A 25,026-nucleotide genomic window follows, 5' to 3' on the forward strand; every position below is an offset into this window, starting at 1 on the left:
ATGAAGAGGCGGCAGCTGGAGTTGAAAGCTTTTATTGTGAAGAAGTCAGACCGGAAATCGCGTTTGACCTTAAAAAAAAAAAAAAAAAAAATCTGCTTCCGGAAGTCAAAGGATATTAGCTACCCTGCGACTTTATTTGAAGTCGCTTTCGGGTCTTCGGACTTCTCATCTAATTTACGACAAAACCAAACTATACGCTTCGGCGTTAACTGTAAGCTTAATCAAATTACTACTGACACTTATTAATGCCTACTAGACTAGCGGTTAACGTTAAGCAAAGAAAGCTAGCTTTGGTTTAATATGTAAACATAAGAGATGCAGCTAGTTTTAAGCTCTTTTTTTTTTGGCTTTAACACTTCAGTTGGCGCGTTGTTAAAGTTACCTAAATGTGGTTGCTAGCTAATGTTGGCGATCACCGTCAGGTTACATTTGGCTACACTGGATTCATTTGAATTAGAGCTAACTGGGAAGTTAACTTCTCCCTGTTGTCGACAGGACCCTGGCGTTTCCTTGTTTCGATGGCTTATACCTCCCAAAGCAGGAAAACGAATTCGTGCATCATGTCTTGGGTGAGCTGGAAACATACCAACAGAAAAACAGCCACAAGAGGTAACGCCAAAAAAACCCCATAGAAATAGACGGTCATGTCTGTGTTTCACTTATACTCCTTCTGTTTTACAACTTATCATAACCATTGTTTCAGCATGGAGGTAATAAACACAGGCAGGGGAAATCAAAATATTTTATCAGAAATAAAAACCGTGTAGAAAACAGTGGGTACTGTTTCAGGCTGATCATTGTCTCCCAGAGAAACCACTGCTCCATAGATATTTATATATTTTTATCTTGTGTGCTGTGATGTGTGAATTACGTATTTATTCTTATTTATATAGTTCTACGATGTGTGAATTACTTATTTTTATTCTTATTTATATATTCTTACTACTTACTATTGGCTGCAGGTACAAAATACATTTTACTGTGCATTGTACTGTGCATGTGACAAATAAACCTTATCTTATCCTATCTGGATTCACGTATCCCAACACTGGCAATCGGGTCATTCCATATGAACTAAACCAATAGGTCCCCAGGTCACCATCTTAGATTTGAGTGAAAATTATTATGAAAGTGCCTCTATGTGTATAATGAACACATGCAAAATTATAGGCCTCAGCTCCAAAGGTTTTCTGAGATATAGCATATTACAAATGATTATAAAACAAAGAAGGAGATGAGAAAACAAGTAGAACTTTTGAGAAAAATGTAGTTAAGATATGTAAAATTATGTTGACCAAGTAGCATTACCTTGGGCAATTGCCCAGGTGCCCAACCGGACAGGCAAAAACAAGCAAAAAAGTCACTTTTTTCACCCAGAACCCTTTTCTGAGTCCCTTAATTCCAATTTTATGCTTTCTACAGAGCTAATCTTCCCCAAACACACATACCTGTCCTGAAATAATAGGAATATGGCATTAAGCGGTCTCTGAGAGATCCTGGCATCATGGGAAACCCTCAGAAACCCTTTGGAGCGTAGGCCTATAATTTTGCATGTGTTCATTATACACATAGAAGTACTTTCAATATTATTTTCACTCAAATCTGAGTCGGTGACCCGGGAAGGATTTTGGCTTTTTGGTTGAGTTCATATGGAATGACCCAGTCGGGATAAGCAGTTGCATGAAGTTGGTTATCAACATGCCAAGGTAACCCAGCGTTTCCCCTGTACATTCACTTGAAAGGTGTGGCACCATCTGACCAGTCACAATTATTGATAAGTGTACTGGCAATAGAAGGGTTGTTTTTCTAAAGGATGATGAACCTATGCTACTATGAGAAAAGTATGAAAATGTTAAACAGATAATACAGACTGAAAGCAACACAGCAGTGTGTGTGTGAGAGGAAAAGTGCTGTAGAGAAGTGTTGAGAGTGTGCTGTCAGCACTTTGGCCAGTAAGACTGGAAAAGGGCTGCTATATTAAAAATTTTCAGCCTATGTAGAGTGACGAAAGAAAACCAGCAAAAATGTGAGTTAACAGACTTCTCAATACCACAACTCTATGATTAAAACATGGGAGAATCTGATGCATTATAAATGAGTATTTCGTTAAATTCATTTTTAAAGACAATTTTAGTTTTTACTTTCAGCTGCAGCCTCTGTGGGGTTTCAAAATAGAATTCAAACAGGTTTTTTCGGTGTGCAAATTTGGTATAAGGTCAGCATGCACTAGTAGGTGCTCTGTTTTAGGATCATATGTTAATGCTTATTAATTGTTTTATAACATGAGAAAAAAAAAATCAATTATGTTGCGTATAAGAACCTATAATCACTATCATTGCTCATCATAGATGCTTTTGAAAAACTTGAGACCCTCCTACTCTCCATGCACAGAGTCCAAGGGATCTTCCAGGAATATGACACTATTTTCTGGAGTATTGATTGGTCAGCAGGTGGCGATTTCATACCTGTTGAGCTCTAATCTGGAATCTAACCTGCTCTGGAGCAGCATAAGTTACCATGGTGATATACCCCAGTAAGAAGTGATCCACCTTTGTAGTACAAAAGAAACAGAGTTACCCCTGAAGATACCTGGATAAGACAAAATCCTACTTTGTAGGCTTGTGGAAATCACCTCAGAGTTCATGTGAGAACACAAATGCCTGATACAGTGAGATTGGACATTAAACAGTCTTTAACCAGCCATCTCATTCCTACAAAGTCCTTATGATGTCCTATTACACCTATGTGAGAATAGCATAGGTAATAGTCCAGTCTAAAATGGATGGAGATCATGCTTGTAAAACAAAAACATACTAGGTAAAAGTAGTGGCAGAAAGCAAGACCAGATACATCTTTGCTTGGACCAACAATGATAAAGTTGTAATAAAATATATAAGTTTCTGCATTTGCTGATACATTTTATAATAGTGGTACTCGTAGATTTATCAGTCACCAAAGAAAGCTGTAGAAATGTACGAGTACCCACACAGAAGGATGAACTCTTAAATGGCGGTTGAGTGCATTACTTATTGTTTTCTTTGAAACAATTGTACTTGCTGATTCCAGGTCTTTCTGTAGCTCTCCACAAGTGGTCCTTGGCTCTTGGACAACTCTTCTGATAACTTTTTTCACTCCTCTCTTGGCGGGTTTATGGTGAAATGATGTTCTTTTCACTTCCGGATTATGGCCCCAACAGCGGAACCTTCAGAGGTTTAGAAATTCTTCTGTAACCAATGCCTTCAGTACATTTTGCAGCAATAAGGTTGTAAAGATCTTGAGAGCGCTCATGAGATGTTTCTTGGGTGACACCTTTTTATAGGCCATCAGTTGGGACTGAACAAGCTGATATTAATTAGCACTGAGTGGCAGGATTGCTTTCTAATTACTGATAGATTTCAGCTGGTGACATGACTTTCCATGCCTTTTCGCACCTCCCTTTCTTCATGTGTTCAATGCTTTTTCCCTGTGTCATTTCTCATTATTACACATAATTTATGGACATCTATGGTTTGATTTCTTTGCATGTGTGGATTGGATAGGTTGTTTCCGACATCCAGTCAGAATTTCATGGAAAGGGTACCTTTAGAAATATATTTGCTTAGAAAATTGGTGACATGTTCAATAACTGTTCACTTTTGAGTTTTCAAAGAAATACATGTCTATGTTTGACATGTATTTATTTTTTAATGTGCTTGTGTATGACTGAGTAATGTGTACCATGATATTTAAGCCCCATTTCCCCCAGGATTATGTGAATAAAAATACTGTTCTGTTTACATGGTCAAATAATCTCTTCCGGCCTGTGTGTCCCTGTCCAGCGTGCTCCTGTTTCCTCCTTTACCCAGCAGACTGAGATACCTGATTCACAAAACTATAGAAGACCTGCCAGAACTCACCACCTTCTCAGTAGGGGAAAGCTGGTGCCGTAGGGTGGTGGTGTGCCCTTGTGAGCTCAGGTTTGTTGGCCAAAACTAAGTGAGCATGTCTTATGTCTTGTGCATTTTAAGAAATACATTTTTTAACTTTTTTTTTTTTTTTCCCCCTGTAGGAGTGAGGTAGAGGAAGACAGTGACTTGGAGAGCAATAGCAGCTTGTGTGAAGAGCCCCTAAGTGTTAAGGGAGAGAGGGAAGTCAATATCAAGCCTAGACCTACAGTCCCACCGCGAAGCCGAGCACCTAAGAGGCCTGACAAGCCGCTCTACATGCCACGAGCTGCTCGGGAGAGACTGTCTTTACAAAACTCACAAGGCCCCACAGTTGGCTCAGAGTTGTCAAATTCAGCTTGCATTAATAGCAGCTCTAGCAGCAGTTTATCTGACACTTGTACCTGTCCTGAATCTACAGAAAACACAAAGTACTCATTATCTAAACAGGAATCATTCCCCAGTGTAGCAGACAGCATTACTGAGCCCTCTGCAGACAGTTCAGTGCTGTGTCGTCAGGAAGAGAAACAAAAGTTGGTGCTCAGGCTGGACGGAGACGAAGACCTTGTCTGGAAACAGAGTCAGTCCCAATTTGCTGACCTGAGTGTGGAGGATGATGAGAAGGATAGGGAAGAGGTTACAAGTGTGCCATACAGTCCCCAGACAGAAGACACAAGCACAGACAAAGATGGTGTAACTGAAGAGGTAAGTTATCATAGGCTTCATTTGATGGTGTGGGTACATACAAACAGCATATTATTGTTCTTTTATGAACCTGTTGCCTTTTGGATTAATCTGTGCATTTCATAAACTTAAATGTAAATTACATATATGTTGTTTATTCTTTCAGATCAAGGCACGTCTAAAAGAAGGAATCACTGTTGCCATTGAGCATGCCCACAATGACTATTCTATTTATGAGAAGGTGTTCATCAACTCGGAGGACTTTCGCCACGTGATTGAGATCTATGACTTCCCAGCTGTGTTCAAGACCGACGACCTTCTTGATGCTTTCTCAGAGTACAGGTGTGAGCAGAGGTTTGAGATAATACACCCGTTCGCTGCTCTGTCCCTTTGTTTCCAATGATATTCTACTCTCAGTCACTTTATCGTGTATATCTGCAGCTGCTGAAGTGTTGTGCTTTGAAATCCTGTTAATTCATTGTACACAGCATTTATTAACATTATGTAGTCCAGACAACACTTTTAACTGTCATCTTTAATAGTAAACATACATGAATTTATATATTATTCTAAAGATCCCACTAAAAACTGAACCTGTGCTTTCCATCTGCCTCAGTGATGGTGGAATGAAGATCAAGTGGGTGGACAACACACACGCTTTAGGGGTTTTCTCCAGTGAGTCAGCAGGTGAGTGCTTTCAGTGTACGATGAGTGAGATGCTGGGTTTGTGGTTAAAAGCTTGTGATGTTAACAGGAAAAAAATGTGTCTTCTACAGCAGTCCATGCTCTCTCCATCTGCCACCCACTGCTGAAGGCGCGAGCACTGGCTGATGGGAGTAAAAAAGCTCAAGGCAAGGCCATCAGACGGGCAGGTGGGAGATTAATTTATTCGAGCCCTGTAGTTACCAGGGATAAAACGCTTGGTTAAAGAATCAACAGTAGCATACTTCTTTCAAATATCTTTTTGTCTTTGAGTGACAGTTGTTTATGTGCCTCCTTCTAGAGTTCATCCAGCCAGTGAAGGAGCGTCCGAGGACAGACTGTGCCGTTGCCAGGCGGATGGTAACCAGAGCGCTGGGCATTCAGGGACGGGGCAGAGTGCAGCGATATTGAAAAGTGCTAACATGTACTGCAGGTGAGCAGATCAACAACAGTGACAGGTTTGGGGCTTTTTAGGTTCCCACAGCTAACATTTTTCGGAGTTCACTGAAAAGCAAATGAAAATTCATGTCGTAGTAATTGGGTGAAAACTCGTATTGCTTGTAAAACATTTCATTTTATTTAAAACATAATGCTTTCCCACATTCATCCATGCATACAAAATAAAAGCAGACAGCAACAAACAAGTATTCTCATAAAAATGAAGCACACTTGAATTGCTACATTAGAGAGAAAAAAAAAAGATAATTTACAAAACCACGAAAAAGCATTTTCACATGTATGTGTGGTTGTTACAGCACTTACACAATGTAATCAGAGTCCCTGATGGTAATAATTTAACAAAACTCAGACACTGTCAAAGAAGCCTTGGGGATGCGCAGATCAAGAGGATGAAAATGTGTGTATAGTTTCAATAAATTAAAAATATTGTCACAACATAACAAAAAAAAAAAAAGTATGTGAAATGCAAAATCTTGGGAGAAGTAAGCTCTTTGCAAAATGTTTGTACATTAAGTGCTTAGAGGCTCTAATAGAAATAGAAATCCTATTTTCAGTTTGTTACAATGCAGGTGTGATTACAGTAATATTTTGAAAGTTAACTATCGCTCTGAGAGCAGATCATAGTCATGTAATGCTTTATAATTATTACTGTTTACAGTTTTGAGTCAGTAATTCCTTTAACCATCCTCTACTGTTGAGGCAAATGTCTCTCAGTTCAGCTGTGAGGCAACAGCACAAGTTGTAGCACCAGATTAAGTAGAACACTATTTTCATCCATCGAAACAAAGCTCAGTCCAAGAGTTGTGGTCTCACGTTGTGATTTATGGTTTTAAATATTCCCCCAAACACTGGAAACTTTGACACAGACGGCACTCACTGGCACAGCTAGTTTAATGAGTTACCTGGCTACAGTCCTCATGGCATCTCTCCTGGTAAATAAACATCAGATCAAATCTACACTGTACTAGCACTTTTTGAACATCTGAATGTGATTAATGGTTTAAGTAAGCAAGCGTTTCATGTTCCCATTGAGTCACTGTGTACCGTACCAGATGAGCCCAGAGCTCACCAACAATCCGACACTGCTCCAAGAAAGCACACCCTCCCAGCTGCCTCTAGTGGTCAAATATTAGTCTGCGTTGGCCTTCTCAGGTCTACCTGTGAGAAAGCTGGTTGGTCAGCAATCCAGGAAATGTTTCCTCTGTTTCTGAACTCAGTGTGCCACCTGTTTATTTAGACAGAGAGAAGGCAGTGAAGAGATTAGTAATACAAACCAAATGTTCTGCTTAAAGAGCCCTTTATTAATCTGTTTATGATGTTCCCAGATAAACAGATCTTCATTTAAGACAGTAACATTTGTTTTGAAATCGATAAGAGTGGACTGAATTCAGTTCATATTTATATAGCACAGTCGCCTCTCAAGGCACTTTACATCGTAAGGTAAAGACCCAACAATAATTACAGAGAAACCCGAACAATCAAAATGACCCCTATGAGCGAGCACTTGGCGACAATGGGAAGGAAAAATGTTACTCTGAAGTCTTTAAGAGAAGCTGGGGCTTGACTTTTCTAGACCTTAAATGTGAGAAGAAGGATTTTTAATTCAATTCTAGATTTAACAGGGAGCCAATGAAGTGAAGCCAGTATGGGAGAAATATGCTCTCTCTTTCTAGTCCCTGTCACTACTCTAGCTGCAGCATTTTGGATCAGCTGAAATTTTTAGGACAACATGATAGTAATGAATTACAATAGTCCAGCCTAGAAGTCATAAATGCATGAATTAGATTTTCAGCATCATGCTGAGGTGGGATGTTTCTAATTTTAGAGATATTAAACAAAAGAAAAGAGTCCAACATATTTGTTTAATATGTGCATTGAAGGACATATCCTAGTCAAAAATGGCTCCAAGATTCCTCACAATGTTACTAGAGGACAAGCTAATGCCATCCAGCGTAAGTATACGTTTGGTCATGAACAGCCTCGATGTAATTTGGTGATAAAGTGATATCACAGCTATAAAAACATTCAGTTTGGGATTTGTTGACTCAAAATTAGTAAAAATCTTTGTTTAAAGGCAGACTAACTTTTGGAAAAGCTTTACACTGTCTTTGTGTTTTCTACAAAAAAGGTCCAGCAGAGGTCTGCCCCTGTTCACGGTCCCTCTGAGGAGACTCCAAAGTGGCCACGGTTGGATCAGTGATCACGAAGCGCGACAACCGTTTCCCGCCTTCGCTGATCAGTGCAGCCGACTGGCACAATAAAGAAAAAGACTGACAGAGTTTACTGCCCACGTCCTCAACATCCATTCTGAATGATCTCTGAGCAGAAGCTCCTGTGCTGCATCTGAAGCTAACCTCTGACCTCTGGACATTACTGCTGCGGCGCCTGTTGTTCACTGTTAGCATTAGTAATAAGGCACTATGTATCAGTGGTAAGGAACCAGTGAACTATGAAGCAGTGTAATGCATTGGTGAGTTCAGATAGCTCCTAAAATGGGAGAGAGGCTCATTTTAATTTTATTGCATGTTGACTCAGAACTGAAGTTTCTTTCAAGGGTGTTTATTTCCATGTAGAGTTTCTTTTGTTTTCTCCCTGCCCAGCTGATGCAGGATTGGTTGCGTAATTCTACCCAAGTATTGGTTCTATTTTAACTTTGTTTGAAATCTCTCAGGATTTGGTCAGAGAAGTATGTTGCATGTAGATGAGAGTAATTCAGATCCACTAACAAACAGATTTGTTAAATAACATAAACCTCTGTTTTCAAAATGCCAGCATTTTAAGTGAGACGCTGTTGTAGAGAAGAATATATGAGCGATGTTCCTGTTTTGTTTTTAAAAACATTTTTTAAAACAAGTTATAAAATAATATGTTTTTTTTTTACATTTTTTCCCATGTTATTAACGCAGCTACTCAAGCCCAGTATTTACATTCTTCACATCACAGGAAGCTGTGGAATTGAAATTTGAGCTTTGAAACACTCAGTGTTACTTGTTGCTCTAATGCTATTTCGGGTTATTTTAATGCCATTTTGTCACTGACTTATCGTCAATCTTTTGTTTGTAAAATGTAAAAATGTTATTCAGAAACTGTAAAAGTTTGTATTTAGTAAATGTTCTACGTAAAAAGGGGCTTCCTCTGAAATGATCTTTTGTGCCTCTGAGTGAATTAAATCGCATCTATCGCGTAGTTCTAAAGAAAATTCCATATAATTCCATGAAAACAGGAAAACTATATACATTTGTGTGTCATATATAAAAGAAGGTTTTGTAATTTTATAGTGTGGACCTGTTCTGCATGGTCACAAAGTAAAAACTGCTGACTTTAATGAGAAACTGGTTACGTAAACATCAAATAGATACAGTAAAATAGTTATTTTTATAAAGGGTTAAAAATTTAGGAGATGGGAACATAGGATATAACATTCAGACTAAGATTTAAACTCCTAAATATTACAGACTTCATTTTAATCTAGATTTTTCTACAGTGCAGACCTATGCACCACTTAACTTTTTCACTGATGGACATTTTTATCCCTAATGGGGATAAAACAATTTTATCTCTTAAAAAGAAAAAGTACTTTTACCTATATGGCAGTTGTACGTCCATATCCGATGCCCGTCGTACCGGGAGCGGCACTTCATAATGTTATTGGTGTAATCTGATTCTGCAACCTCATAGTTTGGGTTAATCACAACCTGGAAGAGGAAAAACAATGCTCGTTAAACGATTTCTCTTTGGAACAGTCGAGGTCTTTAATTAATTTTTGTAAGGACCAAATAATACAAGCATAATGACTCAGAAGGATGGGTCAGAGTTTATCTTCCAGCCTAGGTACTGTGAGTCTATGCTGGACTAAATTTGTTAACCTAAAAGTTTGCCTTTAAACAACTCCTGCTCATTTGTTTTAGAACAGCAGTTGGCTTCGGCTTAATGCCAAAAACTCGCAGATGCAGAGCTGTGGAAACTGTTCGTGTCTGTTTGATCTAGCAGACTCTGTTGGCTGGAGATGAGACGTCTGTCCAGCAGCAGATGTACCATGCCCACTAGAACCAGACTACCACAGCAGACGTTCTACCTGCAAGATGTAGTCGCCGGGCTTCACGTCTGTGATGTCGATCCACTGACAGTCAATATCGTGCCTGTAGGTATCCCAGCAGCCAACAGTGATTCCCTGTGCGCCAAAATTTGCACACTCGTACTTCTTCTGAATACCTGAATTCAGAGAAGGTTTTAGATTTTGTGTGAGGCCACTCAGATACAGCCTAGGAAGAACATTCTTCTAATATATTAAATATTTACCCTCGTCACAATAGGTGTCTTCAAGACAGAAACTGGCCTTGTGGCCCTCTGCCACTTTAGTGCCGTTCAGACTCATCAAGTCATAGTAGGTGAAAACTTCCATACTGTGGTAATGCCTGGATTATACAAAGGGAAAACACATAATTTTACACTAATATCAACACTCTTAACCTTTACACACTTATCTAGTGGCCTTCCTTTGAGTCAGAGAAATTTGCCTTCCTCTGAACTTGCAACAGGAAAAAGTGAAAGGTTTTTACGGGAAAGTCAGCTGCAGGCACAAAGCCATCTGGCAGCAGGAGTAAGATCATTTACCCCATTGTTATAAGCTACCGTTTTCACACAGTCACTAATGCTTTAGTAAAATCCAACTGTTGGTCCTTGTTGTGTCACCTGTGACAGTCGTGCCAGATCCAGGACTGAGGTGACGCCCGAGGTCTGAAGTCTGACTGGCCATTGTTGTGGATCTGGGAGGAGAAGCGAAGAAGGCGGCGGTAGGAGCTAGAGTCAGCTTTGTCTGCGCTGCGGGACAGACAACGCTCCTCATGGGCACACTGCAGAGCATACATGGGCCTGTCCTCCAGGTATGTGGTCTGCTCCACAACCTGAGCATTCAGCACCAGGTCAGGGGCCGCTGAGAGCAACAAGAGATTGTGCTGATTTAGACCATGAGGGTTCACCGAAACTCACATTGGAAATTTTAGAAAGTTTATATTTGGCAACAATGAAACTACAAGTGTGCCATTAACATCAGATCAGTCACTCAGTCAGCATATAAAATATCAACGTCAATTTTTCCATTTCCATATTAAATGTATTAGTAACGTGGCTCTTAAATCTATATGTGAGACTGCACTTTCTTACTCTGTGTACAAGAGACCCCAGCAGCAAAGCGTCCGCCTCCTTTGGGACAGACAATATGTTTCCCGTGATGTAGGCACTGCTCCAGAGTCAGCTCTGTTCCTGAACACCTCACGCCACTCATCACCACAGCATCAGCTGATGAGTCTCCTTTCCAGTACCATGTTTCCTGATAAAAGAGAAGCATGGGAAACAGATTAGAGGCTTGAAACATCAGGACTTTGATGCAAAGCTGGATACCACTCTTTGTACTGTCAAAGGGTCAATCAAGCAAGAAGCCTGGCTGTAACAAAGTTCACCCAGCAACATATTTAAAACACATTAACTAATATCTTGTATGCTTGTTTAATCTGTACAAAGCCAAAAGGGATCCTAGCTGTAGTTTTTAACCACTCACATTTTCACAGGGTAACATAACACCAGTGGTTCCCAAAGTGTGGGCGGCCGCAGTAATAACAGAAATTCAGTTTGAAATTACTCACAAGTATACTTAGTTACATATTTATATAAATGTGTTAATTTATATAAAAAGTGAATTAAAACTGGTACTAGGAGGTGGTTAGTTTGTGATATTACTCATTACTCTGACCTAAATTTACTGCTCTTGTATTGAAGTTTATGTCCCAGTAGCGAGTGGGTCACATATTGGCATTAGCACTGGGTTGTTTATGTTTTTTTGAATCAAATTTTCAAGGAAATACATTGCTTTCTCCTGTATTTTGATGAGTGAAGACAGGCATCTAGCCAGGAAAATTTCACAGGCCTGCGCTATCGGACGACGGGGGGGCATGGGATTTTTGGGTGTTTAAGTGGGCTGTAGCACTCTTAACTTTGGAAACCAAAGCTTTAGACCTTTGGGGAGAGTTAGGCAATGGTTTCTTACTGCTGCTAAGCTACACTTCATATTTAGAGCATATACAATGGCTCACTTCTTTCTGTTAGCTGCAACTTATTTTTCCTCCTGCCGTACCAGGTATCCCACAAGCCAAATGTAGTCTAATCAAAGGATCTATCGCACGCACGCACGCACGCAGGGAGAGATGCTCTCTTGTCCTTTCAGTCCTGACTCAGCCTTATTACAGCATTTTGCAGACCACAGGGAAAATCTTCTGTTAGGGAAACTCATACTTTCCATCATCTACCCAGGAAGTGGAGGAGTCATGAGAAGTAAATTAAGCTGAGGGATATGGATGTGGGAGTATTTGCTGGTGGGCTGAGGAGAAGGACAGACATAAAGCTGTATAGCTGTAAGTTTGAAGTCATTCTTTCCATCTGGTGGTGGGGTTTGCCTGGAGAAGCATTTAAAAGTCAGACAGGAAGGAGGCTCTACAGGGGCAGAGGTCCTGCTCGGCGATAACAAAGACTCCACATTTATTACCCTTAACATGATGACTCTTATGTCATGATAGCTTACAGTTTGTGGTGACAAAGGGGCACACTTTAGTCACATAGCCCCCCTGCTGCTATAAACATACCTCCCCATGATTCACACACATACTTTCCAGAAGTAGATCTTTTTAAATCGCAAATACAAAATGCCTTTAAACAGAAAAATATAAAGAACACAAGTGAGGTCTTAACACATCTCTCACCTCATAATATAAGGGAAGCTCTGGGGTCTTCTTTAAAAAGCGGAAGGAAACGTGAGCAGGACAAGACTAATGCTAGAGAGTCATGCTGTGGGGTTTACTGGTGGAGTTTCCACTAAACTTCAAAAAAAAAAAAAAAATCAAAGCTCCTCCTCAGGGGCTGAACACTCATTTGTGTCTCTGGTTTAGCACCACTCTGTGCTTTTGATGTTTGTAAGCAAGTGACGTCTTTCTTTTGCCCTTTTTTGGATCAATAAATCTCGAGCTTGTTAAAGTGAGAGTTAATGGCAAGGACTCATCTTAAAAATGGATGTTAGCAGGCTTGGAGGAAGACCTTACCTGAAAAGCATGGCTGGCAAAGCCCAAGCCTAGCTGTCTGCACACTACCATGGCCTCCATAGTCCCCCAGCTGTCACTGCACACCGTGCCCCACACCAAAGAGCCATTTCTCTCTGCCAGGACCTCCACACGGCCCTCGTAGGGGTTACGACCACCATTTAACCGAAGCTGAGGGCAGGGATATACAGATGTCTCCTCCACTCTTACACATGCATGTTGTTTTTGTTTTATATGGTAGGTGGAGTTACTCACTCTATTGTGGAAGCCCATGGCAGGAACATTACATTTGACTGCTGCATCTTCCTCGTGGCTGCAGCCCAAAGAGTTGGGGTTAAAGTAGCACTCAGTCAGAGACTTTTCAAACCCAGAGCACTCCACCTCGTTCATGTGGACCGGTCCGATACCTGCAGGTACACATTAGGCACATTAAAAAAAATGGAAAATTGTGATCTCCTCTTACTGGAAAGAAGAAATGTGATCCTTGGGTTGCATAATGGTTTTACAAACCTGTTTCCAAAAATGTTGGGATGCTGCATGCATGGAAATAAAACCAGAATGCAGGCATTTTATATATGATTTACATTTACTGAAAACAGCACATAAATGGCACATTGAATTTTGAAACTGAGAAATTTGATTCTGTTTTGAAAAATATGTTTGCTTTGTGTTGTGTAACACAAAACAAAGAAACAAAAAACTCACAATCACAACTAATGATGTTAATTAGTAACATGACTAAAGTAAGTCCCCAATCTGTGAAAGACTGCAGTACTTAGTATCATTAAAATTCAATCCTGGGAGATGTCTGTGTTCTTTGGACTGTCAAGCACGCCTCCATTAAAAACAGACCCAGTTCTGTAGTGGAAATCACAGCATGGGCTCAGAAATCTTTCTGAAAGCCATTATGAGTAAATCCAGCTTTTAGACTGCATTACAAATGCAAGTTTAAACTCTAACAGCCAAAGAAAAAAACTTAAAGAAGACCCAGAATCACAGCAACTTTGTCTGGATCTAAGCTCATTTAAAATGGATGGAGGCCAAGTGGAAACTGTCCTGTGGCTTGATCAAATTCAAAAGAGGAAAGAGGAGAGGCCATTACTGCATTCCTGTGAAGGCTCCATTAATGCTAAACAATATGTACAGATTATGGACCAACATTTACTGCAATTCTCATCATTTTCAGGGAAGTCCTTCCTTATTTCATCAAGACAATGAGCGTGTTTTTTGCCGACATATCTCTGCAGAAATACATGTCCAGGTGCTAAACTGGGCTGCCTGCAGTCTAGACATGTCACCTGCTGGAAAAGACAAAGGAGGCCTGGACTCGTTCAAACCTGTAATGCAGCAGAGTAATAAACATGCCTCCATCCCAACCTTTTTAAAAAAAATCATTTTGCTGGTGTTAAGTTTAAAATAAGGCCATGTTTTTCAAAAAGCAAAAAAACTTGTAAGGTTTAACATTTTATATGTTTTCATTGCACTTTACTTAAATAATTTGCATGTCATTGCACTCTGCTTTTAGCTACGTTTAAAACAGTATCGTAACTTTTTTGGAACTAGAGCTATAGGAAACACAAGTTTGTACTGCCAGCTACTACAGACTAAAACAGCAGTTGCCTCACCTCAGTGTTTTGTCTGTCCAAAGACATGTACTTTCCCTAGAATTATACTGCAAAGGAAACAAGCAGTCAGCTATGTCAAACAAAAATGAGACACGTAAGGCCTGTAAAAATTCAAATTCTCTCTCCATGTGGCCGAGTTTCCACAATAATGTGTGAGTGCTGACTTTATGCTGGTAGTCTTCCTGTGAAACTGAGCAAGAATGTGATGTGATGTGAGCTTACAAACTATGGAGAGGGAACCAGTGGAGAAGTATAAATTTGATGGAATAACAGGAACACAGTGCTGCTGTAACCGTGCAGCCAATTTTAAGGTTTGACAGATGAGTATCCATGAAATTTATTTTATCATAAAATATATATATATAAAAAAAAAATAAAACAACATAAATATAGAAAAATCTTAAACCTATCGATGCATAAGAGAAAGCTGCTATATAAAGAGCAAAATTCTCACTATTCTCTCCCAGCCGAAAAAAAAAAAATGACATTCATAAATTTTAACATTCTTTACTTCATCCAATTCCTTCAATAAATTCCTTACTGTCTTTCCATAAAAATCAGGGAATTCTACCGACATGCTCATTTAGTCCACTTTATTGACACTGAAAAACAAACACAAACAAGGCATTTCAAGAATGTGTGGCACCATCTTTGGATCCAGTGGTCAGCTCATTAAAAAAAAAAATCCCTCACATAACCTTGTTCATTGTCCAACACTGAATTCCTCTTCTGAAACCCATAAAGGCTGCTTTCTGTACTGGAACATTTTGTGCACTTTTCTGTTTTGCTTTGAGAATAAGGCAGAGGAAAAGGTAACTGTTCCAATGAACATATGATTCTCATAAGGCTGTGGTATATTTCATTTCACAGAATCAGGTCTTGGGTCAATGTATAAACATTAATGTGCTGCTCCATACATTCCCTAATGTCTTTATGTGCTGACTTAAGGTCTAGACTGATTGAGGTGAGACAAAACCAGATTGTGATACAGTGGCCACAGTTAAGCTGGAGGTCTCCAGTCTTGAGTCCACACCTTTCATTTTCACAGCTGAGAATGAGGTCCACTTCAAGCTGTATTGCGGCATTTGTTAAATGTTACTCATTTAAGTATAAAATGTCAGCAAAGCTAAAAACCTGTGAATAGTTATGCTCAAGAATACCTGAAGTTATTTTTTTGGTTAATTTATTTTATACCTACACCCTTTGGAGTGTATAGGAGTGTCCCAACACGTGCATCAGAAATATGCTGGTGACAAATCTGTGAGTACCCTTGTCCCATTCGTGCATCAGTCAGGGCCTCTTTGGCGCTGCCGAACCCCAGCTCTCGACACACCACGGTGGCAGTGCGAATGTTCCAGTTATCATCACACACTGTTCCCCACTCGCCATTCTTTAGCACCTCCACTCGCCCTTCTCCTATCATAGCGCCACCTCTTAGACGTACCAAGGGTTGCTACAGAAGCAGTACAAAAAAAAGGCTAAAATTAGTGGATATCCCACAGATAATAACCTTTAGAATTATAATTGTTATTACATGTTTAAAAAAGTTTCATGGGTGATTTAATTAATTCATTCATTTTACATTTTAGCTTGGACACACTTAGAGTATGCCTGAAAAATGTGTAAAACTAGATTGCCTTCTTCAGCAACTTCAAAATCCAGTGATGCAACATGATGCTTGATTGGATATTAATAAGCAGGAAACATTGTAATCCACTGCTGGATTATGAATACTGAACTATGTACTGACATAAAAAAAAAACAAAAAAAACATTTGTGCTTCTTATAATGCAAGGTAAACATCCTCTCATCATGGGCATCAATGCCATGATAATACAATTTTGGGCCTTTAATTATTCCTTTGAACTGTTCTTTTTCCAGGTTGGAATGACTGTACAGCATACAACTTTAACTGACAAGAGTTGGGTGCACAAGTTTGAATTTATTTTGGATTTTTTCTAATATACACAATGTCAAAATTATACATACAGGCTCAAATATATACATAGACTCACTTAAATATTTCACTAAGTGTTGCTGGAGGTTCTACAGTGTTTTTATAACTTGGCAAGGCCAGGGCCTGTTAACTTCTCATTGGTGATCATGATTGACTACAACTGGTAGTTTGTCTTTGTCAGCATAAAAAGGATTTGTCTGACCAATATTTAGAACAATGAGAAAGTCCAAGGAACTCTGTGAAGAAATAAGAACTGTAGATTTACACAAGTTGGGAAGGTCTCTGGGAGCCATTTCTAAACAAATGCAAATTCCAATATCATGAGTTCAAACAATTGTCTGTAAGTACAAGTTATTTGGTTATTTTACCAATTTGCCAAAGTCTGGAAGAAGATCCAAACTGTCACCCTCAGATGAGAGGAAAGGGTTAGGGTGTTCAGGAACTACCAAAAACATCTAGTCGAGGTCCAACTTGCTAAGGGACATTTAACCAAATACCGTATTTTTCGGACTATACGTCGCTCCGGAGTATAGGTCGCACCAGCCAAAAAATGCATAATAAAGAAGAAAAAACATATATAGGTCGCACTGGACTATAAGTCGCACTTTTTTTGGGGGGGGGGGGGGGGGGGGGTTGATAGAATCCGAGACCCAGAGCACAAATTCCATCTTGAACGGCAATTTAAAATAATAATGGATTAAAGAACAGGACGAACACGGTTACACCTACGTTATGCTAACGTAGCACATTCAGCTACATGACGCACAACGAACACGTGTTCGGTATTGTAACGTTGTAAACACACTTCCAAAGTCGGCGATATTCACAACAAAGATCGTCTTTATTAACAGAAAAACAGCTGCTGTAGGCCACAGCCACGCCAACCACAACTACAACAGCGGAACAGCAACACACACACAGGCAAGCTCTCGGTCTTTTTCTCTCTCTCCATGCTGCCTTCACGAACCTCCCGAACAGTCCGAAATCCCACAACATCAACACGCTCTCTAACTAAGAGAATCGCTACAGTATGTTAACGTAACATTAAGTTATTCAGATAACCATAGCATAAAGAACATACTAACAAGTTAACCAAACCATCAACCCATTGAATTCTTCATCCTCGGTGTCACTTCTAAACAACTCCGTACACTCCGTAGACGAAGCGCCGCTTCCTCTTCTGTGTCGCGTTAGTCAGACTCGTCGTCAGCTGCAGTTCCAATTATTCCAGCCTTTCTGAATCCCAACAGGATGGTTTGTCACTGAAGCCCATGTTTTCTTGATCCATCCAATGACTTCCAGGAAAGTTGGGTGGCGCATTCTCCCAGTTGCCTGTTAAGCTGTGCTCTCCATCCACCATCCACTGCGCCCACAGGTTACGCAAGACTGCCTTAAAGCTGCAGTTCACGGAGATGTCAAGTGGCTGGAGTATTTTGGTTCATGTGTTATAAATGTCACATATACGTCGCTCCGGAGTATAGGTCGCACCCCCAGCCAAACTATGAAAAAAAGTGCGACTTATACTCCGGAAAATACGGTATTAGTGGTGGTTTATGTGTATATTTGAGCCTTTATGTATACTTTTGACCCTGTGTGGATTTTTTAAAGTCATTAAAGATGTATGCTGTCCAATCATTCCACCCTGGAACAAGAACAGTTCAAAGAAATAATTAAAAGCCCAAAATTACTATTACATTCATGGCCATGATGAGTGTCTGTAAACTTCTGACCACAACTGTATATTAGAAATACTCAGTGCATCTGATTCTGCTCACACTACTCCAGTTTATAGTATGAAGTGTTAGTTTTTGTTTCTGTTGTCAGTAGGAAGATGTCTTTCCTTTTACAATCTAACCAAGACTAATTTCTGTACCTTGTTAAAATCACCACTAACTTTAATGAACTGTTCAACGTGGCTACACAAAGACTTGAAGATGTGTACACAGTAATCTGTACCATATGCACATAAAGGTTGAACATTGATGTTTAAAACTAAGACTTTGTACAATGTGCTTAACCTTACTAACCTCCACCCTGTAGGCCTTTCTGAACCCGGCGCTGACACTAGGAGCAAAGGCCCGCCCAGGCACACAACTAACCACTACAGGCATGCCCTGCCCACAGGTGCTGTTGCCCTTCTGCTCTATCTCTCGGCCCAGTTTACAATCAGAAAGGTCTGCCTCGCTGCCTGTGCAGTTAACAGAGAAGCCCCAGTAGTTCTTCTTTCGACGCTTGGCCAGCAATCTAAGAAAGAATAATAAAGTGATACAAACTATTACAACATAGCATGTAATATTTTCCCGTGATTTTGCATAATTTACTAACCACATTAAAAACCGTATCATATATACTTATTTTTTTGACTCAAGAATGATAAATGCCAACATTTTGCTAATACCTCTAATAACCACTGCTATTAGTTGATGACAAAAGCTGCAGATTTGAAATTTTCCAGAGAAAAGCAATCCATTATAGTCAATATTTAAAAGTGTTTTACTTGGGATTGCCACCGAACCATTAATCATCACTCACTGAAAAAATATCACAACAGTGTACTACCAACTGGTTCATATAAGTTTCTAAAAATCTATTTTCTATACCATATTAGAACTGCAGGAAAGAAAAAGAAGTTTAATGGTGATTTGGAAGTACTGTAGAGTCAGGCACTGATTCTCACATATTAAAGATTTTACTTTTCTTTCTTACACTTTACTGAAATCATAAGGAGCTGTTTTATTGTGTATGGACATTTTTCTTTTCTAGTGAGAGGAATTCAGCAGTCGTCATCCTTTGCTGTGAAGCACAATGGGAGTATTCTTGTGAAAATTCCTTAACATTCCTATGACCCCAAACTTGAATGGAAGTAATCAACTAGGGGTCACTGAAGAAGCCAACAAAAGTGGACTCTGAAGCAGCATACCATGTAATGAAACCAGCAGGAGCCTCATTTATAACTTTTTAGTTCTTAAAGCTTATTCAAATGCTCAGAACATATAACTTCAAGTTGGGTACAAACACGAGGGGAATAAATAGTCTTTGAAAGTGATGCCAAATTTAGATTGAGACACTGAATCATCTCAAACCACAGCAGCATCGTGTGTTTTAAAACCACATCAGCTTCATGAGCTTATGTGATAAACAAAGTTAAATGCTGGTTTCATGTGCCATATAGTTCCTTTGGTTAAAATGCATTACTATCAAATTAGACGATGCTTTTATCTCACCATATCAATGAAATGCTTACCCCACCAAAAAAAATTTTATGAGAAAATCCGGTTGCAGACACGGCCACATTACACATGGCCATCGACCTGCCCGGCATTACTTGTAAATATATTTTCATGTCTTTCAGGTTGATTTTATACTATCATCATTCTGGGAAGCTCTGGAACATTTTAATGCCCAGCACTGACTGGGAGAGTGATCTGCTCACTCATGTGATTGCTTTCTCATGTGCAGCAAGCATCTGTTCCATTGTGAACTTCAGTTTCCATGTTGGCAGCTACAAAACATCTGTTTTTCGTCGTGTCAGACTGCATGTTGCCTGTGACACTTAAAAAGCTGTGTGATAAAACAACTCAGACGGAAAAGACGGAGCCAGGAGAGCCACTGTTTGTACTGCGCTCAGTTGTGTCCTTCATATGCCGAAACTTCCTCTGGTGGTGTTTGGCTTCTTATCAAGAATCTACAGGCCCAAGTGTGTTTATTCTTGTAGAAAATGGATGAAGGCGTGAGTGATGGCCACAGTAAACAAACCTGGTTATTATGTAACGTTTCATAACATCAGCTTAGTATAGGCTAAACATTCCTAAGTGAACTAAGCAGTTAAAAAGTTTGATTTTTCCTGCCAGAAAATGCAATGTAGTTTTGTGTTATGTTTTTTACACAGGTGTGAATTTAAAAGGATTCATATGCAGCACTGTGATATTCCCATAACCTGAGCTATATTTAGCTTGACTAAAAGCTGAATATTTCATATAATATATTTCATAATATATATCTATAGTTGGAATTGTTTAAACCCTGCTGCCGGCCCCAACAACATTACTCACTTGTAGGGTTGGGTATTGAAGCGTTTCTCCCCAGGGAAGCCATACATGCCACAGATGACCCTGCTATCCATCTTGGTCCAATTCTCACTGCAGATCTGTCTCCACTTGCCTCCATCTTTGACCTCCAGAAAACCCTCAGTAATGGGAATCCTTTTTCTGTGAGAATATGTGGCTCTGATCCTCACATCCTCCACCTGTACTGTCAAGCCCTGACAAACAGAACAGAGGTAATGTTCATAAGTCTTCAGTAAAGACAGTTTGAGAGTATTTTACTTTAGGTCAGTGGAAAAAAACTGACCACAGACTGCAGTATGACTTTTTATTCCATGTATTATAAATTTGAAACAGATTTTTGTGCTCTATTGTAGATGGATAGTGGTGGGCAATTACTTTTCCCAGTGGGCCATGCAAAAACACTGGGGCCATTGTGGAGGGCTGCACCAATAAGCTGAACTCAGTTCTGCTCAGTATTAATTTTAACTCTTCATAAACTGCTACTGGTAAGAGCAGATGTTACAGTTAGGCCATAATTTGGCCCCTTGGGAAAATTAATTGCCCACCCCTGGATTAGTACTTATTGGCAAATTTATATTTCATATTTTATTATATGAAGCTGCCATCAGCTTGCATAATTATAATTCACTTTAGTCTCTTCTCCGCTCCACTGTCAAGAGTAAAGTCTGTTTAACTGAAACAGTGAAACTGAGACTGAGGAGAGAAACTAATGTCTCTGTGAATGCACCATTATGTTAGACTCAGACCAACAGATGGATTTACCTCTGTCTGTTGATGGGTCTGAAAGTGGAGTCAAGTGCCACCCTGATATGGAAACTTCATCAGGTATAAGCAGTTATTCCAAAAACTGGGGATCACTGAGATCATTGTCTGTTGATGGAACAACTTGTGGAGGATTTGTGAGGAGCACACTTCACTTCATAGGTTTTTTCAAAACTGGCAAACTGTTTGGAATTCCTCACAAAAAGTGCTGAAAGGGGATAGTTCATACATCACAAGTTGCTGGGTGTTCAGACAGATATATCAATGTTACTATTCTCAGTCAGGAGCAAAGATGAAACGGATAGCACAAACGGATAAATACAACTCTTACCCCTTTTGAGAAATGTGGAAGGAATGTAGGTCAAATGTATTTTTACTTCATATCATATAAGATATGATCATGCTTGCCTGTGATACAGAGCAAGTATGATTTCAGAAGTATCAGAAAACAGGAAGAAGTGAAACAAGAAGTTTTTTTTTAAAAAAAGTGTTATCCACGAAATTATGTAAAATTAGATTTTAAGCAATCCTTAGAATGCTTAAAGTCAGACAGAAGATGCGGTTTGCTAAGACACTGATGAATTTCTGGTTGAAGATTGTGTAGGATGGCCAGAGCTTACTATAAAACCAGCCAATAAGAGCAAAGCTCACCAGGGCTCACAATCAGTCTCATGTGTCCTGAATCAGGAAAGAATGATACCCTTTGACCTAAGGGCTTTAGCAGCTACCTAATAACTCTGCCTTTCCTTATGTCTCTCCATGAGCCAAGTGCTGCCGTTTGTTCCTGACTGAGTGTGAAGTTGTACTGCGGGTGCCAAAAAGAGCCAAAACTCTGAGCTGCACTGCGGTATGCTGAACTCAGTAATTTTGTAACAGCCAGTTTCTTCAACACTGAAAAACCCCAACATTTAGGCATGTCTCCCAGAATATCAAATGTTTGCCCGCAGGGTGGTTTCCTGAGATGGCGTCAGCCTGAGGGAATGTTCAAGGCTTCAGGGTCTCTCAGTATTCAAGACTGCAGTGAAGGAGGAGCCTCAACTAACACTGCTTCAGCAGTGACCCTGGTCCTCCCTCTGACCGCAGTGGTTAGAGCGGGTAAAAACTACTCTTTCATGAGAAGATTCCTGCTGGCCATAGCATGACAGAGTGTTTTCCGTGTCTAGCAAGGTAGGTAAGGAGACATGATTGTGATCACGCAGCTGGCGTTCTCCAGTTAAAACTTACCAAGAGGATTTAAGATTGTCTATTACATATAAAAAACATAAAGGAAATAAAAGAAAATGTCACACATGAAAACAAAAAAGGTCTACGCTTCATCTAAAAAGAACAAATACAAAATTAGAATAAAAAATAATGAATAAATTAAAAAAGTATAACCAAATGAAGACTAAAATACCACCAAGGCACAAGGTCACTAAGATGCATTTGATCATTGTTGCATTTGGCACAGAGGGAGGAAACTGGCCTTCTGAATATGTGAGCTGAAGAGAAAAGGACAGATATGCACAGCTGGGATCAGTCTGGGTGTCCTCCTAGCTTAGCGTAATCCTGTTTGGAATACGCCCAACTCTATACACTGGTCACATTTTAACACTTTCCAGCTTCTGTGTTGGAATCAGACAAACTGTTATGAAGTACACAAGTAAAAAGCTGCAATAATATAACTTTACAATATTATGAAATACAGAGGGAGTGGTTTAACATTTTGCTGGCAGTTAGGTGAGAAGATCAATACCACCGTGCCAGCAGCCATGTTCTAAGCCTACACCCAACTCTGGCTCTGTGTAAAAGCATGGCCTGTATCAAATGCTTCAGAGGTGCTCACTGGCAGATTTGATCTTTAAACGGAGCTGTAGCTGTTTTTGCCTGTTCCCAGTCATTGTTATAAGTTAAGTTTATAGACACATACCTATTGGTAGCTTTACATTTTTCAAGTAGTTTGTTCCAAAAAAGAAACGAAAAACAGAAAAACCAATAAAGAAAACAAATAGGTATATTTCCTATAGTGTCAGCATATTCCTGAAGTGTACTGTAGGATTTGTAAGTTGATCAGAATCAGTGTTACCTGACATGATGAGCAGAAATAAGAATATCAAGCCAACTGTACTGAGTGCAGCCTTTTCCTCCTGCAGGTCACACTGAGGTTAATACTCAGTTGAGCATTTCTACAAGGTTACCTCATCTCATTTCCCAACTTCCTGTAATGATTTACTCATTCTACAGCTTTTTTTTAAAATCCAAACATAATAAAGTCATATATTTTTTTTTTGCTTGTAAGTAATGTCTGAAAAAGTAAACACCCTTCCTTCAGATCTATTTGGTGCTAGTCTCTGAAGTGAGCTCTGTCCATTACTGAACTATTTCCAGCTGGGGAGCAGACTTGTTTTTTTGACTGGGTCCCCCTCAGAATGTAGATCTGTGAACACGAGACTGTGGTCTAGCCAGTGACTAACGCTTCCACTACTGTGCATTTCTTCCACTTTATTTAGCTTTCCAGCCCCGCTGCACGTTTATCTACACGTGCGCCAGTCACCCACTCGCTCACCAGCCTACGATACACGGCAAGTATGAATGCTAATCAGCCAAAGTTCAGGTGAAAAAGCAAAAGAACAGTATGGCTCTTTGAAATGACTTTTACATCTGCCCCACCAAATTTTCTGCCTCACTGGCCCCTTTCTAACTGACTACAGTGAAGGTGCGTGTGCGTGTGTGTGTGTGTGTATGTGCGTGTGGGGAGAGAGAAAGTTTCAGTGGCCACTGCATCTGGAATACCTGTTAGAGTAGACTTCTCCCATTGCGACAGGGAAAAAGACCAAAAAAAAAAAAACTCATCTCAGAACCAACACACATGCTTACAGGTGTCTGTGCTGAATATAATAGATAAGAAATGAAACAAACATTTGATTGTGTAATCACAATTCCCGCTAAACTACACTAAAGCAGCTAAAGTCCAAATAAACTAGTCAAATTGCTTTGATATAATAAAAAAAGGTTCAGTAGGAAACACATTTATTTGCTGTCTTTGACAGAGTCATAACAGAAGAGCTGAACCACTCTCCATGTGTTCAATAAATGAATCTACAACTGGCTAGTTTAGACACTCTGAAGTTCACTATTTCACAACTTGAATCTTATTTGTTTAAACCTTACAAAGTAGACACTTAGGTTGTGTTGCAGTCATACAAGCAGCTCACATACAATATGCACAATATGAGTCAGCAAAATGTGCACAAAAAGTACAAGAATGACTAATAAAAATCAGAACTTGGGCACTATGCAGCCCACAGTGGGGCCAGCTGCCAAACATGTGTTAAATGTTTTGCCTATTCTATCTGCAGGAGAGACTCTGGCTTGAGCCTCCTGACAGGCATCAACCTTTTCTCCCCTCGATCACTCATCTCCTCACAAGCCTCTGCATACATCATCCTGCATAGGCTTATCCCACTTTGGCTCAGATTTCCTTCCTTTTGTCATATAGCACACAGTGCAAATAACTGAAATTCTCATGAGCCAATGACATCACATCTGATGGAGAAGTGCAACCTTTGCCCTGTTTAGATGTGCAAACTGCTGTTTAACTGCTGCATTCTGTTATTGCAAAATGACTTCTCAAGGCTGGGCGTTGATTCTTGATGAAGCGCTTGTGTTTGAAGTAAACGTGATAAATGGTGTATTGGTCAGCTGCAGCTGCTTTTACTTCTTCTCTTCAGGAAGAAGTTAATCTGTGCTCGGCTAGACCACAGAATCTGTTTATAATCATGT

General features: G+C 39.8%; 2 protein-coding genes across 2 annotated transcripts in view; one reads left to right on the forward strand and one right to left on the reverse strand.

The window, feature by feature from the left end:
- On the forward strand, positions 1-8,890 carry r3hcc1 (R3H domain and coiled-coil containing 1). Its single transcript, XM_030728799.1, has 9 exons — positions 1-44; positions 496-609; positions 3,819-3,956; positions 4,049-4,628; positions 4,774-4,949; positions 5,224-5,294; positions 5,384-5,479; positions 5,611-5,742; positions 7,897-8,890. Exons 1-8 carry the CDS (start codon positions 1-3, stop codon positions 5,718-5,720), a joined length of 1,329 nt encoding a protein of 442 aa, XP_030584659.1. The 3' UTR covers positions 5,721-5,742; positions 7,897-8,890.
- Positions 5,870-25,026, reverse strand: part of loxl2a (lysyl oxidase-like 2a) — a 26,920-nt gene continuing 7,763 nt past the window's right edge. The window contains exons 4-14 of the mRNA XM_030729158.1: positions 20,488-20,696; positions 18,463-18,679; positions 15,747-15,931; positions 13,109-13,259; positions 12,857-13,024; positions 10,932-11,097; positions 10,461-10,701; positions 10,068-10,183; positions 9,844-9,980; positions 9,352-9,463; positions 5,870-6,993 (exon numbers count right to left, since the gene is read on the reverse strand). Coding sequence (XP_030585018.1) covers positions 6,923-6,993; positions 9,352-9,463; positions 9,844-9,980; positions 10,068-10,183; positions 10,461-10,701; positions 10,932-11,097; positions 12,857-13,024; positions 13,109-13,259; positions 15,747-15,931; positions 18,463-18,679; positions 20,488-20,696 — 1,773 coding nt within the window. The 3' untranslated portion in view covers positions 5,870-6,922. The remainder of the gene's footprint in view (positions 6,994-9,351; positions 9,464-9,843; positions 9,981-10,067; positions 10,184-10,460; positions 10,702-10,931; positions 11,098-12,856; positions 13,025-13,108; positions 13,260-15,746; positions 15,932-18,462; positions 18,680-20,487; positions 20,697-25,026) is intronic.

The sequence above is a fragment of the Archocentrus centrarchus genome, chromosome 5 (assembly GCF_007364275.1).
Source record: "Archocentrus centrarchus isolate MPI-CPG fArcCen1 chromosome 5, fArcCen1, whole genome shotgun sequence".
In the NCBI taxonomy this organism is placed as follows: domain Eukaryota; kingdom Metazoa; phylum Chordata; class Actinopteri; order Cichliformes; family Cichlidae; genus Archocentrus; species Archocentrus centrarchus.